The 16,910-nt window shown below is 33.9% G+C and overlaps 1 protein-coding gene across 4 annotated transcripts in view; it reads left to right on the plus strand.

Moving 5' to 3' along the window:
* Positions 1 to 15,362, plus strand: part of LOC147077804 (uncharacterized) — a 35,724-nt gene extending 20,362 nt beyond the window's left edge. For all 4 annotated transcript variants that reach the window (XM_085960798.1, XM_085960797.1, XM_085960800.1 and 1 more), the window contains 8 exons: positions 1,793 to 1,926; positions 2,481 to 2,621; positions 2,987 to 3,178; positions 9,925 to 10,537; positions 11,022 to 11,072; positions 12,203 to 12,484; positions 13,133 to 13,261; positions 14,240 to 15,362. In XM_085960798.1, coding sequence (XP_085816924.1) covers positions 1,793 to 1,926; positions 2,481 to 2,621; positions 2,987 to 3,178; positions 9,925 to 10,537; positions 11,022 to 11,072; positions 12,203 to 12,484; positions 13,133 to 13,261; positions 14,240 to 14,289 — 1,592 coding nt within the window. In that variant the 3' untranslated portion in view covers positions 14,290 to 15,362. The remainder of the gene's footprint in view (positions 1 to 1,792; positions 1,927 to 2,480; positions 2,622 to 2,986; positions 3,179 to 9,924; positions 10,538 to 11,021; positions 11,073 to 12,202; positions 12,485 to 13,132; positions 13,262 to 14,239) is intronic.
* Positions 15,363 to 16,910: the final 1,548 nt, after the last annotated feature.

The raw sequence follows: 16,910 nt of genomic DNA on the forward strand, positions 1-16,910 counted from the left end.
TCATTACAAGAGTATGTTACAATACTTATGATACTGTTCCGAGGTCCGAGACTCGGTAGATGAAATGCTGAGCGAAGCAATACAGAGATTGAAATACTAACAGACCGGTAAGTTATTATAGTGACAATAATCGACTACCTCATGGAATAACACACTAACTCTAAATTATCAACTTTTCAGGAGAGCAAAAAAACCAATCAAAAAATGTGTAGCGAAATCCGTTTATTTTATGCAAATATTATTTAAATTATAATTTATATCTTAAAAAATAATAACAATAACTTGTGATACCAACTACATGTGGATTATTGTTCCATGTTATTTAAGATATTACAAAAAATGTTATATAATCATAACTCTACTTACGAGTATTATTTTAATATTTTGGCTGTTTTTCGAGAAAAAAATCCAAAAAAAAATTGGCTGGTGTGGAATTTTTTTCTATGCAACAATAACTCAAAAAACATAAAACACACTATTTCGAGTTGGTGTGTTATTCCATGAGGTAGTCGAGTCATGTCCAATCAATTAGGATCCCCTATTTATTGACCGACCGACACACTATGGAATAATATGTTGGGATGACTACTCAATAAATTGCGGATCAGCTATTTTATTGAGTGTGCGCTAATTGGATGTTTCGCTGACTATCGTTGAAATGAATAAGAAATAATATTATAATTATTGAGGTCAGTTATTTCGTTGAGTTTACGATACATTGACGTTAAGCACCCTCCACCGAAACCCGCCCCTCACCACACTCGATCTTAATCGAGCGTATCGCGGGACCCTACAATTGGTGATGTGAAGCATCTGAAACAATTGGACTGGGAGTGTCCTGGGAGAAGATGCCAAAAACTTAGGTTCCTACACTCAAAGTGAGCTCTGACTGAGTTTCATGAGTTTATTTTAATGCAAAGTGCCAGGAAGAGAAAAGCACATGGAAATTACGAAAAGAAAATGAAGTTACGTTGTGTATACAACAAAGAAAATGAAGCTAATCATACGGACAGCAAAAATTATGTGAAGAGATCTTCACGCCCGCAGTAGGACGCCGCAAATTTTTTAAAAGCAAGATAATTGGCCTTAGTAGCAACCAAGTCGGACGGGCTGATGGGCCCAACAGCTGGTTGGACCGACTTGAGCATTTCGTCTCGTTCGGAGCACATACTCAGACATTCCCAGAGGATGTGGTTGGCATCCTGTATTTCCCCTCTGCATGGACATGTCGGACGGCTTGCATACTGGCTGATCCTACGTGAAAATGAATATTAATCAATAATATTATAATTGAGATCTGGGTCACAGGAATCTGATGACGGCCACAGCCTTTTATTATAAATATCTTAAAGTGTTGATTTTAAATAATAGCACTGACAGTTCACCATAAGTAGTTCAAACCGAGCATCAGTCGATCTTTGATCATCACATAATTTTGATTTGGTTCGGTCTGCGTTTGACTTGTGGGGACAGAATTCAATCCAGAAATACGCATGTGCTCAGTATCAGCAAACTGTCCACAACAATACAGGAACAAACCTAACGCATTCATTTTCGAAATGATGATTTCATATAAGGGTTTGTTGGTCCGTCATCATCAGTATGATTGCCACCTTGTAATGGATATGGCATCTTAAGGAAAGGTAATTGAATATTGGATGAAATTTAATTACGATGGTTAGCATCAAAATTTTTCAATCTCGCAAACTTAAAATATGCCTAATAGATTTTCAGAAATTTAGGAGGATTTTATTTTATTTATCTAATTCTTGATTTTTTTCTCAAATTGCAGATCAGGATGATGGGTTATCTCAAAAGCATATTGCTTATGCTCGGTACCTCAGAAACCATCGTCTTATCAATGAAATATTTTCCGATAGTGTTGTACCTGATGTAAGATCTGTTGTTACCACCGCCAGGATGCAGGTGGGTCTTTATTCAATTCAAATTCATTAAAATGTGTGTAAAACTAAATATTTTTTTTTGTACCGTCGGTCTCATAATATGTAACTAGCATTGGATTACACTCGTAAAAGGGATTGCTCTCGTTTGTTCACCATCTTGGCAAAAACATGTATCTTCCAAGCATGATTAAAATTAACTGATACCTACCTATTGGACAATTTATTTTTGAAAGACCTTCTCTGATGGTGAACCGTCACAAAGAATCGTCTTAAACCTCAGAGATATAAAGAGTGTATAAAGAACATAATATTTATTTTCTGGCCATATAACATGCACAAATTTTTGTAATGTATAGTAAAATATTTAAGCAAAATACACTGCACTATTTGTCTGTTACCTATAAGCCTAAAAATTGGCTTCACGGCAGGGTATTCCATCCTACTCTAACTCATATCTTTGTCAGTAAGCGCTTCTGAAAACCTGTCGCATTCACATACCAATTTTATTCAGGCTTTGCCGTATACGCTTAAATGCGTGTCACAAATTGTTTTGAAATATGTATGATTGGGTTTCAGGTATTGAAGCGTCAGGTGCAATCACTGACGATGCATCAGAGGAAACTTGAAACAGAACTCCAGCAGATCGAAGAAAAGTTCGAAGCAAAGAAGAGACGCTTCCAAGAAACCAGTGATGTTTTCCAAGAGGAACTGAAAAAGGTAACAATAATCACTCTTGTATATACTTTCTCAACTGTATTGAATTTGTCAACTCATGCATTGTGAATTAGGCAGTATGGAACTTGAATACATCCTACCTCGTTTCCCTGTAATCAGTTAAACTAGGAATGACAATGACGAGGAACTATTTCATTATTTTCCAGAGACACTAGACATATTTCTTTTTCACCCTACAGTGGAACCCAGGCTTTGAAAAAACAACATGTAGATCTATTGTGATCTCATTAGGATCGAACCCGGAGCCCATGGATGATAAGCTCCTAAGTGTCCTAGTCTTTGTTTGTGGCAGTATTTATTTATCTGCATTTAAATAGAGGTTATTAATGTATGTTTCGTGTTTCCAGCACTGCAAACCTGCAGTAGATGAAGAGGCCTTCGCTCGTTTGGTGGAACGACAGATGGAAGTGTTAAGGCGCGGCGGGCCGACCCTCCCTTTGTCCACGGCGTCCGCGCCCCCTCCCGCCTCACCCTCTGCCCCCCTGCCTAACGCACCCACAACGCCCGACCAATCGCAAACGCCGGGGACCACTGATGAGGTGAGAATTCGCCACAGTACGCTCTGTGTGTGTATCTCTCTTGGTAACCCTCATTTAAAATTCAACATTATCAACTTAAGATAATGTTATCGGCCAATGATAAAACGCAACAATGTAGATTTATGTAAAACTAAATAATCATGAGTTTTCTGCATAGTTGACAATTTAACAAAATAATAAATGACATGCTTTTGGCGATTGAAAGTGTTGCCTTTTAAAAATTCCTGATTTTCTGTAAATTTAAGAAATATGTTTTAATTGACATTTAATGATAAAAGTATGAAAACTGCACAAGATAAATTGAATAAATGCAAATTAATAGTTGCCAAATCAGTGGTATTTTTGAATAAATGCACAAACCATGGATAGAGTGTTCTTAACATTTGGACATTTCGAATTTCTACAAAAAATATCTAACCACCTAGTTTCACTAATAACACATTTTTAATACTGCTAGTCTTTCGTATTTGCATAGATAATCAGTGGTCAATACAATTTTGCTTTATTGAAAATGAGTAAATGGCGCTATATTTATTTTACACCTGCCCAAAAATCGACTGACGATGCATAGGACCCTAAGTATATTTCTTGCAACAGAAATTTGCGAGACGGTATCGGTCTGTTGAATTTTAAATGAATGTTTCTAGTGGAGTATTGTGTGTTTTTGGTGTTATTTTATGAGTATAGCCATTGTAGTGAAATCAATTAATACCCCATGTGAATATTTGAAGTGTTACCAATTTCCCATTGCATATTTTGGTTTTAATTTTTTTTTCTGTAATATCAGACTGTTTTAAGAACTTGTATGATTGAGAATAGTGATTAATCATCAGCATTGCTTTTGGATGATGAAATAAATTCATGACCAACCACCATCCCAAAAAGTAATAATAAGGATTAATGATATTACGTAAAGTGGTATTGACATTTTTTTTTTTGGGACCCCAGAGGTAAAGTGTCCTACTTGCAGAAACACTTTTAGTACAAGTGGATAACGAAATCATGCCATTGTTACTGTAGTCATTTCTTTATTTGTAAATCAATTTTTCCAATTGTTTCAGTTCAGGATAAATAACATGCACACTTTCAATAATAAATAGTGTTTAAGACATTTATCTAAGTCAAGGGTCGGCAACATGTCCAAGATTTCGACTTCTAAAGTATAGAAGAGAGTATTTTTAACGCTCCGTCTTCAAACAGAGCAATCTATACAGGAAATAATAATCACACTGGTGACCACACGAAATTAAACAACATGACACAATAATATCTTACTTACATAATTGCGATCCCGATTTTTCGAACAATCTAACAAGAGTCTAAGCACTCTAACCCCACACCTATTTCATTCACTGCCATTACTTCTTAAAAATGCACTTAACTAAGACCAATACAATTTAACCTAACCTAAAGTTTCAAATTGTACTGGAATGTTTGTTGTGCCTATGCGTAAATTTGATCCTATTTCGGGTGCCTTTTTGTGTAATGATTTATTAGGACGCACTCCCTAAAAGCCTAAAAAAACTGTTAATGTACATTTTAAACATATTATATTGTTTTCGCGTTCAATGCAGAAATACGAAAAATCTCCATGCTCCCCCTATCAAAATTTCATAGTTAACTAATAAGTTCTGAAAAAAAATGAATTGCTTAAAATAAAAAAATGCACATAGGCAATAAATACTATTTACAATTTTACTTTCGTAAGTAAGTACCTACCTATGTATAATAAATATTATATTAGATGTACAACTCGGAAAAAAATTAGTGCGATCCTTATGCTTGATGTGAGCTGCAAAGAGTTTTTATGTGAGGACTAATTTGGTCAATTTTAATCTTAAATCTCCACAGTTTGTGATTTTTTTCAGTAACATATGATTTATAGCGCTAGAGCGCCGCATTCAACTAAATATTATGATGGGAATGGCAACAGTAATTTTCGCGAAAAGTCATGGTTGCAATATAAAAAAAATATTTTCGAAAATGCATTTTTTAACGAAAAAAATGTACCAAATATTTAATGATTTGCACATTGCCCCCCGGTGGGGCGTACGCCCCACGTTGGGAAACACTGGATTAGTGCATACCGATTATGTAACATGCGTTATAAATAAACTGAAATTAACTTTTAACAGAACTGCTCACAAACAATATATTTTTGCACTGGGGGGTTACCCTATTTGGCCTATTTCAATACACAATACTTCTATTGTTCTTAGCCTACCTTAAATTTTATATCTTACTCATAAAAAATGAATATGCGTGGCGACGATATACAAAAAAAATGTAATAACTAATAAATACATATTTGTTTGGTAACTATTTTATGATGTTTAATTACGGTATTTCGTATACTTGTAATAATTATTTTAGTATACCTATCTATTATAATTAAATACTATTATGTTCCTCAGAAATAAAACATTATAAAGGAATCACACGGAATAAGTAATTACAATCATATTAACGTGATTCTATAAATGTGAATAATGACAATTTTAATTGAATCTAAAAGAAGTTTGTGTTTCGATAGCTCACTAATCATCTAATACTGTCAACTTCAGTGTTTCCCTCTCCACTAAACACTTGCAAATGGAATGATTTTGTTTACTGAAAATTCTGTGGGCAATTTCTAGATTAGCATAACTATTTGAGCTCGTAAAGTTGTTTCATCAAATTTAATCTTCAATGAGCTACCGCTGCAGCTTTTTTAGTTGCCGTACATTATTTTTATTAGTACCTAACTAAAGTCAAGAGTACGCAGTATAAAAACTAAAAGTATTAGCAGCATTGTTACTTACCTATGTTCTTTTCTAGATTGAAAATTTCGTGTAAACAAGTCAACTACTGTTTTATATATTATTAATTTTATATAGAAACATACGATTTTTACAAAATATTTATACTGGGTGGGAAATGAACCCACCCGCAATGTTGTGCTTTCATTAAAGATTACTACATTCTTAATTCTTGTGCACTATTTGTTGAAGAAAACATCAATGATGTTCCTGAGGTGAATGCAAAGTGTGTCAGTATTGTAGAAGGTTGTTCACTATACAGGGATCTGTGAACCTCTACTTAAAGACGGTAGCAAAATATGGTATATTGCCGTATGTACGTCTGACAGTTTTTGTAGTTGATTAATTGCACCACCTTAAAAGACAAGGTGGACAATGATTTTGATTCAAAAATAGATTGTGTACAATCTCTTTATATACCAAAGTGCGATCAAGCACAGCGATGGTTATAGAACCAGTTGTATCAAATTTTAATATAGGAGTATCAAGTATAATATACTGTTTAATTTTTCGCTACACATATTTAATTCACTTCAAAATATATTTTGAGTCGATTGTATGGTGAATAGATATTGAATCGATGTGAAGTTATTTCTTACCAGTTGGACCAGCTTGGGAAACTTCTTCCGCACCTCTGCGCCAAATGTTGGTAGTCAGAATTACAATTGTAATAAAATTATATATTAAATCTTAATTATAAGCTATTATTTTGACAAATATTTTTCATTTACGTCAAATTTCGAGTTGAACATGTTCGTGTCAGCCGGCTTTTAGTTTTATGGTACAACAAATACGTATATTGAATATCAAATACTTGCGAGTATGTTTTAAATAAGATGATTTCGCTTTTTTGACAGAAAAAGTTACGTTTTCCACACCTATACTCTCGGATCCAGTGCTGTTGACATAAATTTTTGTTCAGACAAATTAAATTTTTTACTTTCAGAATTTTGCAGTTTAATATATTTTATTGATAGACACAAATAAATTTTGTGGTTTGATTACTTTTTTTCTTACCCCGCCTTATCTGTTATGCGTCATATGTTCACACTCGACTTTGAAAATTTCTTCATCGATACGTATCTCTGTCTTATTCCTTCATTGACTTATGCAATACTGTAACATGCGTTAGAAAAGGACCGACGTGTATAATTGTGACACACCATATAGGACAATTTTATTAAAAATACTCTATTTCACCTCACATTTCATAAATAGGTATGAATTGTGGGCATGGTGCCGACCTCTGATCTAAGTAGTCATAAATAATAAAAAGTAAATCATTCTGTCATTTAAATCCATTACAAATTATTTAAAAATTGTGGGACAACTGCTGTTATTTAAAAAAATCGTGCCCTGTAGTAACGATAGTTGGTGGATTTTTAATGGTTCCCAAATATTTTATAAAATGTTTTTTTAGTCTATGTCAAAATCGGTCTAATAAAAAATATTGATTTGCTGAATTTCAAATTTACCATGATGTTCTGTCACCTTGAATGCTGTGCCAGCAATTAATAGCAGTAAGGTGTAGGAATTTGTGCATATTACTATTATGTATTTTATTATGTACCATTTGAGTCGCTTAGTCGCTAAACCCGCTTTGAAGGTTTTTTTGAGTTTCGAGTAAATCATGAAAAACTGTTTTGTGCATCTATGATGATGTTGATGTGAGTAGTGGTGGCGTTTGTATAGGGGTTTAAATGTATGCTAAAAATCATGGTTTGAATTGTGACGTCTGATTGGTCGGCTATGTAGAGCGGATTAAGTAAACTGTCATCTATCAGAGCAGATTTGGCGACTCAAGTCAATTTTCATTTAAATTTTTTGACGTAACAGGCCGAATTTAAAACTCCCATGCCGATATGCTAGTAGACCTATCGACATAGCACGTACATACATTCAAATGTAATTTTATTGAAAAGTCACCCAGAGCGGGTTTGCGACTAAGAGACTCATTTGTTAGAACTAGACAATTTAAAATATTATGTAAAAACTCAATAAACCAAATTTGTCAGAAATGACACTTTATCTCTGGGGTAGTATAGTGAAATTAAACATCGATGATATTGTCGATTATATTTATCGCAGTTTAAAGTTTTCTATATTACAAAAGGTTGATAAACAGCCACTCTTTAATACAACAACTAGAATGATTGTGTTCATTTACAGTCCATGAACATATTTTGTTGAATCAATCATCCAATTAAACAAAAAGATAGTCGTAAGTAAACGGAATAGTAATTGTTTGTTTTATTAGTAAAATGTAGTGCAGGTGTAATTGTTAAAAATTTAGACAATACTGACATCACTATGAGGTTTCGTTGTATGTAAAACAATCTGAATCATGCCAAACGTCCCATGTCCATTTTTCAAGAGCCAATTTGCCTTTTTTTAGTCTTTGTTTGTTCTTGTATTGTGATTGTGCAATTTGTTTTGTGTTTCTCACGCGTGCATCTCGCACCCATAGCAGATGCTCGTGCTTCACTACATCCAGGTAAAGGACAACTGAAATAACTTTACTTAGACCCATTCCCGCCCCCCCTAATGATTATTTTAATTTTTCCGTGCAACGCAGACACAATCACAATATATCTGACCAAAGTTCTCAGTCCTTCAACCTGATACACTCATACGCTTTTTATCACTTTAAGGCTTACACAATATTATAATTATTATGTACGTTATATTTTTTTTCCCGTTTAGCAGGCCGATTATTACAGTGAATTCTTTTGCTATAATTTGTAATTATTTGCTTCTAATATTTTTTTTACACTGTCTATTTTGTATAACATATTAATTACAAATCATTAAATATATTCAATTGACACAAACCAAATATATCTATGTACTTGTATATTTATAATCTCAGTTTCACCCGACCATTGATTTATTTATAAATACACAATACATATTATTATAATATACATACACCCATAACTTTAATTCTATTAGCTTGTCTTTCGACATTACATCATATATAATTATTATTTTATTTATTTGAAAGCTATGTTATCTGTTGAAAGATTTTAATGAATTTCATATAGTATTCCATTGAGCTAATATAAAATATTCTGCATCGGAAAGAGCTAGTGTATACAGTTACGTGTAAATTGTACGTAAAACATTTCACCGTGAGCTTTCTTTTCTATCAGAAAGAAAGACCGTATACTATACGGTCTCCAATTTTATTAGATTGAATATGAACATTAATTCGATTTTCGTTGCTGATTTTGGCAAAATTCATGAATTCAAGAATGAAAACCTAACCTAACAAATAATCCACTATATTGGCTATTTTCAACATTTGGTTGCTGCTGGCTTCCTGTAAAGTGTAAACCGACAAAAACCGTGTTTTATTTAGACATGCATTATATGTCAGTACCATACGACCCAAAAAGGTCTTTAATATACTGCCATATATTTCCGATAAAACATTTTACGGTGAAGTGTAATACGGCGAACTGCATACGTACAAGTTTCCGGACATGAGTGTATACAGCTATTGCTCGCTTGTTCAAGGTATTGCCAGTTTTATTGAAAATATCTTTTATGAATAATTATTTTGATATAGAAACTAATGAGTTATTTCAAATAATGATATAGCTACATGTTATCCAATAAAATTCAATTCATCGAAAAAGGCTGATCAAATGAATTTTAAACATAATTTTATATTGATTCTGGGAGATATCAATAAAATTGATTAGATTATTATTAGATTAATGAAATATGTAAATTATTTAATTTCTTCAGGGGTAAAACCTGCAATCACCAGGTTTGATAAAGTTATAAAGACGACATGACAAGACAGTGTAGTTATAAAATTTATATGATTCCTAAAAATGCGGATATGTAATATTATGTATGTGGACATCTCCTATGGCTCTTGAATTCGCTTTGTAATATTTTAACGATATCATTTTTTGACATTTTCATGTTTTTATTCAGCCAATGGAGCAAGAAGGTCAGCCGGTCAAGAAAGAATTGGACGAAACTAATGCTGCCGAAAAGCCTCAGGCGATCGCACCCAGCCGTGAGTCTGTCGATAAGCAAGAAGATATTGTGAAACCGAAAGAAGAAGATGAAACGAAGGAAAGACAACGTGCAGTCGAAAGTGTTGAAAATTTAAAATCTGACATTGTGCCCAAAACGGAAGAAAATCATGATGAACAAACGGAGATACAGAAACACGCCGAGGAAGTACAATCTGAACCTCAAGCGATGAAACCCAGCTTACAGGAGAAGATGGATACTGAACCGGAGCCCCGACATGACGATGCGAAAGAAAAAGAGAAAACTGATGACAAAATTGATCCCAACAAACCAATTAAAGAAGAAACCGAGAAGACCTCGAATTTGGAAGACGACGATGATAAGATGGAGGAAGAACCGATCGCTGTGAGTGCACCTATCGCTCCGCCTCCCCAGCATCCTCCCCACGGGCATGGCGCTCCGCCTGATGCTGCGAACATGGGCGCGCATGCACCACCGCTCGCAACGCCCACTCCTCATCTGCCGCCCGGTATGCAGCCGCACCCCATGCAGTCCATGCCACATCATGGTTAGTCATTGGCTTCTAACGTTCACACAGTAGATCTAGAATATGTTGTCTTCAGAGATCTCATCAGTGTTCATATTGTAACTGTAATTTCTATATTGTGTTATGCACATCTATCTTAGAAGTTATTTCAATAATGTTATGGCAAATAATTATATATGCAGAACATTGTTTCATAAAAAAACAAATTTTTTAAATTTGTTAAGCAAGAATAATACAGCTACACCCAGAAGGTAACCCACTTCCCTTATTTCTATGTTCCCTTTAATAAATAGAGTAAATCACCAATTTAACAGACTAATTCAGGCGCACGGGTGTTCGTTTAAGTTAGAGTGTTATGATTTTATAAATTATGTTTTCTGAATGCGTATTTTTAAAAAATAACAAATTATTAAGTTGATGTGTTCTAATTATATTTTGATTTAAAAACAAAATAATCATCGTATATTTATTAATATCGTTATATTTAATATTCTTTTCATTATAGGTATGCTTCTTCAGCATGGCCCGGGACAACCTGGTGCTCCACACCCTCAAGGTATTCATGACATTAATCTATTTCGTAAGATTACCATTATTATTATTATTATAGAATTTTTGCAATAATTGTCTTATCTATTGGGAGTTACGCACGCGTTCACCAACTTTACTGCTAATTTACATTTAAAGCTAAAATTTAAGTATTGAAAATCACAACCTTTTCAGTTTTAGTTGACCTATAAACTAAATTACAGTAAAATCCAGTTAATTCGAAATCGATTACCGAAAATTTTGATTTATAAATTACAAAATGTATGCAAAAAAACAAAGTTTGTGACATTGATTCTGTTTCCGATAAAATATGGTTAAGTAATAATACAAATTGGTTACTATTATGGTTCATTCATCGAAATTATTGGAAATCACTATAAATAGAATTTGAGTTTTAGAAATCATTCCGAATTAGAGCGAATTTAGAATTAACCGTGTACGAATTAACGGGGAATTACTTTAAAATCTCATTTAAAACGCATTTATATTATGCTGAAACAAGTTGCTTACTGATACTCATCTCTAAATAAACAAAATGAAGAGAATACAATATATTTGTTTTGGCTTGAATGATTTTTTTCAATTAAACCGTCTTACCTATCAGGTGCACGTTCAGTAAAACCTCGATGTAATGGACTTCAGAAATAGCAGATAAAATTTGTCTAATCATCAGATAACGAAATTCAGTTTTATTACACCCATTTTCATAATTTTAAAGATTTAATTTTAAAAAACTGTTGACCTCAAATGTTCAAATAAAACTTGATAGTTGTTTGAAAGCAGGATTATCAAAAGCAAGCGACTCGACATCGAACATTAACATCACTCCACAACAGGTGTGTGTCTGAATATATTATCATCTGAAGACGAATAAGTAGGAAAAACTGTTTTATTATTTATAATGGACATAGCGTTAACGGAGACCTCCTTGCCCGCATTAGTCAATTATATCAAGGTTCTACTGTATAATAAATATTTCACTGACACCGGGGAGGGAAAGTTTTAAATGAATAGTTATATAATCATAAATTTCAAAATTTGATTACTATGTCCAACTTACCAACAATTAATGTATTGGTTGGCAAGAGATCGTAATAATGCTATTATCAGGTTGCAAATATAATTATTTTTCCGTAGGTATGCCAGGAATGATGCCATACGGTGGATACCCACCGCCCCCCCGTCACAACTACTACCCCCACTACCCTCCCCCCTCGGGACATCACGGCCACTACGGACAGTATCCCCCGCCACCACCTCACCCGCATCCTTCCCACCCGCCTGGGGGCCCCCCTTATGGTTCAAGCCACTTCCAGCCCGGATACCCACCTCCTTTGCCGCAGCCTCCGCACGCCCACGAAGGTTACCCGCCTGCTGAGGGACAGCCACCATTGGGCCCAGGACCCGGCCCTATTTTAGGTAATTCATTATATGATTCCGTAACTCTAATAAAAAACACTGATGTAATGGCAGGATATCCATTTTTATATCTGTGAATTGTGGTTCGAATTCTGCATCTGGAAAATTTACATTGATCTTGAAGCTCTTACTACATCACTGTAATACCGATAATTTGTGGCTTAGTATTTCACAATTAATCAAACAGATCTCACTGTGTTCAATTTTTTAGATTATACTAATCAATTGACAGTGGCTAGTAATTTGAGTTGGAAGTCGGGCGAGATAAACTCGCTGAAGGCATAGAACCTGTTAAAGAAAAAATGGTAAAGAAATACTTTCAGAATGAGAGTATGGTTTAATTATTGGTAATTATAGAAAAATAATATTCTCTGCAATGAATGTGTTTGATAACTTTTTGTTATTTGCGATTTTGCGTGATTGTTCAACTAAATAATGATTGTTCATTGTATTAAACACTTATTTTCAGTTGCTAATACTATTGCAAGATGTTTTATATCACAGTGCGGCAGTGGTTGCTACAAGTTAATCTGCAATGTGTAATGAGTTCCAGCTAATTTATTCATTAGCTGTATCGTATTCAAGGATATAATAATATGTGATTCTTCAATAATCAATATACTATGTTCACAACTATATGTTATTTAGGTAACCATGGAGGTTTGAATGTTCATGGCGTTCATGGAATAGCGCCTCCGCTGCAACCGGGACCGCTGCCTCATGCCCAGTCATTGCAGCATCATCAGCCACCGGTTGTCAACGCTGGAGATGCGCCTGGTAATTGTTAAATATGATTTCAAAATTACATTAGAATCTCAATTATAGGGACTAATTGGGGATGAAGGTGATCTGGACAATTTCTGCAAACCTTTTTTTGGTAGTCATAATGAAATCCAGATAATCAAGGTGGTGGTCACAATCAGTGTGGTCCTGATAAATAAATTTCAGACCACATATATGAATCTGTAATGCAAAATAACTTCCAGCTAATTTAATCATTAGCCTTAGTAACCCATTTTCAAGCTTCATCTTTATATATTGAAGGGTTAGCTGACAGATGTATAATATGTCCAGTATTGTGGGTTTTAAGAAAATAGAATTTAAAAGTATCGAATCTATTTAAAAATAAGGTGAAATGAAGACAATTTTTTTTGAATGGGATAATAACATTTTCTCAAAGAGGCATCCTATTATATTTGGGCATACAATATTTTTACATTATAAATGTATGATACATACTGGCAATTTGTGTTTAATAACTCGATTTCAGTAAAATCTGGATATAACAATAAAACCTCGTTAATACAAATACCATAGGACCGAAAATCGAAAAAAATTAATATAAAATGTATATGTATGGGGGAAAAAAATTAAAATTTTGAAAATTTTTTTTTTTTTCATTAATTTCGTTTACGATTATAGATGTTCTTATTAACGAGGTTTTACTGTACAATATGCATGATGGAGTAACAAGTTCCGTCTGTTTGAAAGTTTTTCTTCTGCATTTTTGGTACCTACTATGCTTTTGTGAGCAAATTAATGTTACTATGAACCAGTATGACTGCAGATGTCTTAACAGCAATCTGCGAAACTAAAACCCCCTTCTCTCGCCGCTTACTCTTTCATATCTATTCCCGATCCTGTCTTCTGTCTATTATATTGTATTATATCGCTCTATGAAATCGCAGCCGTAACATTTTTAGTTTTATTATAAAATATATTATATTAAATTTGATATTTTTTTTTCTTTTTAAGATGCCAAAATGGATACGTCAGCACCGCCTGAGAAGCCCCAATCTGAATAAAAATAAAACTGTATGGTCTAATTTCACACCTTTACAAGTGTAAATGAACATGTTTTTTTTTTTTAAATGTAATTGAAAAAAGTGAGTGGTATTTGAATTGCATTATATGCATTAACGAAATCTCTATTTGGATCGTATTATATGCATTAACAATAATAAAATCAAATTACATAAATAAGGAAAATTTTAATATGCCAAAATGTAGGTCCATGGTTCTTTGAGAGATTTGATCTAATGCCATCAATGACATTAATATGGACGAAGCATCTGGAAAAAAAAATGACACTCACTTTTTTGTCGGGTCTGCCGAATGGCATAATCTGTTCTAACGCCATTACAATAGAGGTGATATTGCTATAAATTCCCGATGCTTTTTGTCGAGTCTGCCGAACGGGTTCGCTCAAATGAACATTGACACTAGAAACGCTGTTCTAACGCCATTACAATAAAGGTCATATTGCTATAAATTCCCAATGCGTGATATCGCCTAATGGAAATTGCGTGACGTCTACCTATACATGTGTGAATGTTGCTATGCACGAATTTACTTGCTACTGTATTGAGTGCATTGTCCATTAATAATGTCATTGAATGCCATCATATACATATCGTACCCTGTGAGCACAACAGTAGTAAGTGTAAATTTATCTAATCAAATATGGCAGTGGTTTTGAAACATTTAAATTTCACAGTGCCCTTTAATATACAAGACTAGCGTGTGTTTTTGAAAGAGATATAATTCTAAACAACCCAGCGTTAAAATAAAGGATGAATCGTCACCATAGCAATAAGGGAAGGGGTGTGTACATTTCGTTCTCACCTGATGAAACCACTGGACCATATGAATCTATCATTGTAATCATGGATCAACCTATTACAATAATTGTCTGTTTTAACAGCCTGTGGTGCCTTTGGATATTGTTCACACCATCGTGGCGCGTATGCTTTTGAATACTGCTGAAGTGTGGTAACAATAATATTTGAAGTTACTACTGTTGTACAATAATAAGGATATGTTAACATTTTCGGAAAAGCTCTTATTTCAGTTATAAGTAAATAACTTTGATCTATACGTATGTATGTAATGCAAACCACTGTAATAATATGTCACATCATAGTATGCATTTGGTAAAGAGTGACTCAATGCAGTGAAAATTGTCATTTTGTGTAGATACCGCAGTATAAAATCGAACATTCACTGTAAAGATATTGTTAATACAATCAATTGAGTAGCTTGATATCAAAGTAGGCCAAACGCCATTTACAAAATTTTACAGGAGACTCACAAACATGTGTGAAAAGTGTCCGTTTTTCATATAACATACCAACTTTAAACTCAAAAATCTCTATGAAAACCACCGTTTTTTGATACTTTTGGTTGATTTTTTGAAAAGAGCATCACTTGCACTACAATAATCAATTAACCTTTTTATCGCGACATAATTTCGCTCATGTACTTGTTCGGGCGCGCTGCGATTTTTACGATTCATAAATCATACCGAAACGTCATTAAAAATGTACCTAAAAATCCACTGAGTGGCTCTAGCTATAATAAAACATTCCTTTTAATTTTACAGCATGTGAAAATAAACAAAAAGATCGTAAATTAAGCAACAGAGCTTTAAGAAATTCTGTCATACATAATAAAGCACGCTTGGAGTACATACCGCAGAGTGAAGTGGCCTCTATGATACCGGATAAGTGGTAGACACTTGCGCCGATGATTAATGTTCACACGTTTTTTAACACCAACACAGAACGCACACAATCGTTATTGTTATATTATTTCCTTACAACTTGGTCTCATATTTCAGTCACACCTAATTAATGTTTATGGCTTAACTATATTTCAAAAATTGATTTTGTCATGGTAGTCATAAAAACAGGGCACAGAGCATAAAGCGACATCACATGCTTCACACATAATGTTCGTCATTTTTCTTTTTTTATCTTTAGTAGTTGAAGCAATACACACACGACATCTTCGATATGGTTTTGTTTTATTTACTGTTGGAGGAATTTTACGGGGTAAATGTCTTAGGAGTTCTGTTTTTAAAATTCTTTTTGGGTTATTAACTACACGAGTAGTTTGTGATGTCGATGGTCTTGAGGCACTGCCATATGTTTCGATTAATTGCCGGATTACGTTTAATTGAAATTCAGCTAAACTAATTTTTTTACCGGTGATAACTTTGTAAAGTATGCTACTATTTAATAAAAATAAATCTATGATGTGGAATCCAACCTTTTTATACCACTTAAGACTCTTTCGCATACACGAGAGGCTGCTCAACATCATGTCAGCTTTGTCTACCGTGCCCATATTTTTATTATAATCCACAACGCATTGTGGTTTTATAATGGGTTGTCCTGTGGCCCTATTAATTTTATCTGTCGGTACCATGGAGTCATCGTGCATGGTACTGATCATATGCACTTCCCGCCTATCATGCCATTTTAACACGAGCAATGGGCCACGGTTAAGAGATTTTACTTGTCCTTTCTTCAGTTTATCAAATTTTGGCATTGACTTTCGTGTTTTACGTACCGTGCCGCAAGCATTTGTCTTTTTTTTATGTAGAAACTGAAATAATTCTGGGCTGCTGTACCAATTATCACAA

This window comes from Rhyacophila brunnea, unplaced genomic scaffold (genome assembly GCF_057557595.1).
Source record: "Rhyacophila brunnea isolate RB1 unplaced genomic scaffold, BYU_Rbru_1.0 scaffold_12, whole genome shotgun sequence".
NCBI lineage: Eukaryota > Metazoa > Arthropoda > Insecta > Trichoptera > Rhyacophilidae > Rhyacophila > Rhyacophila brunnea.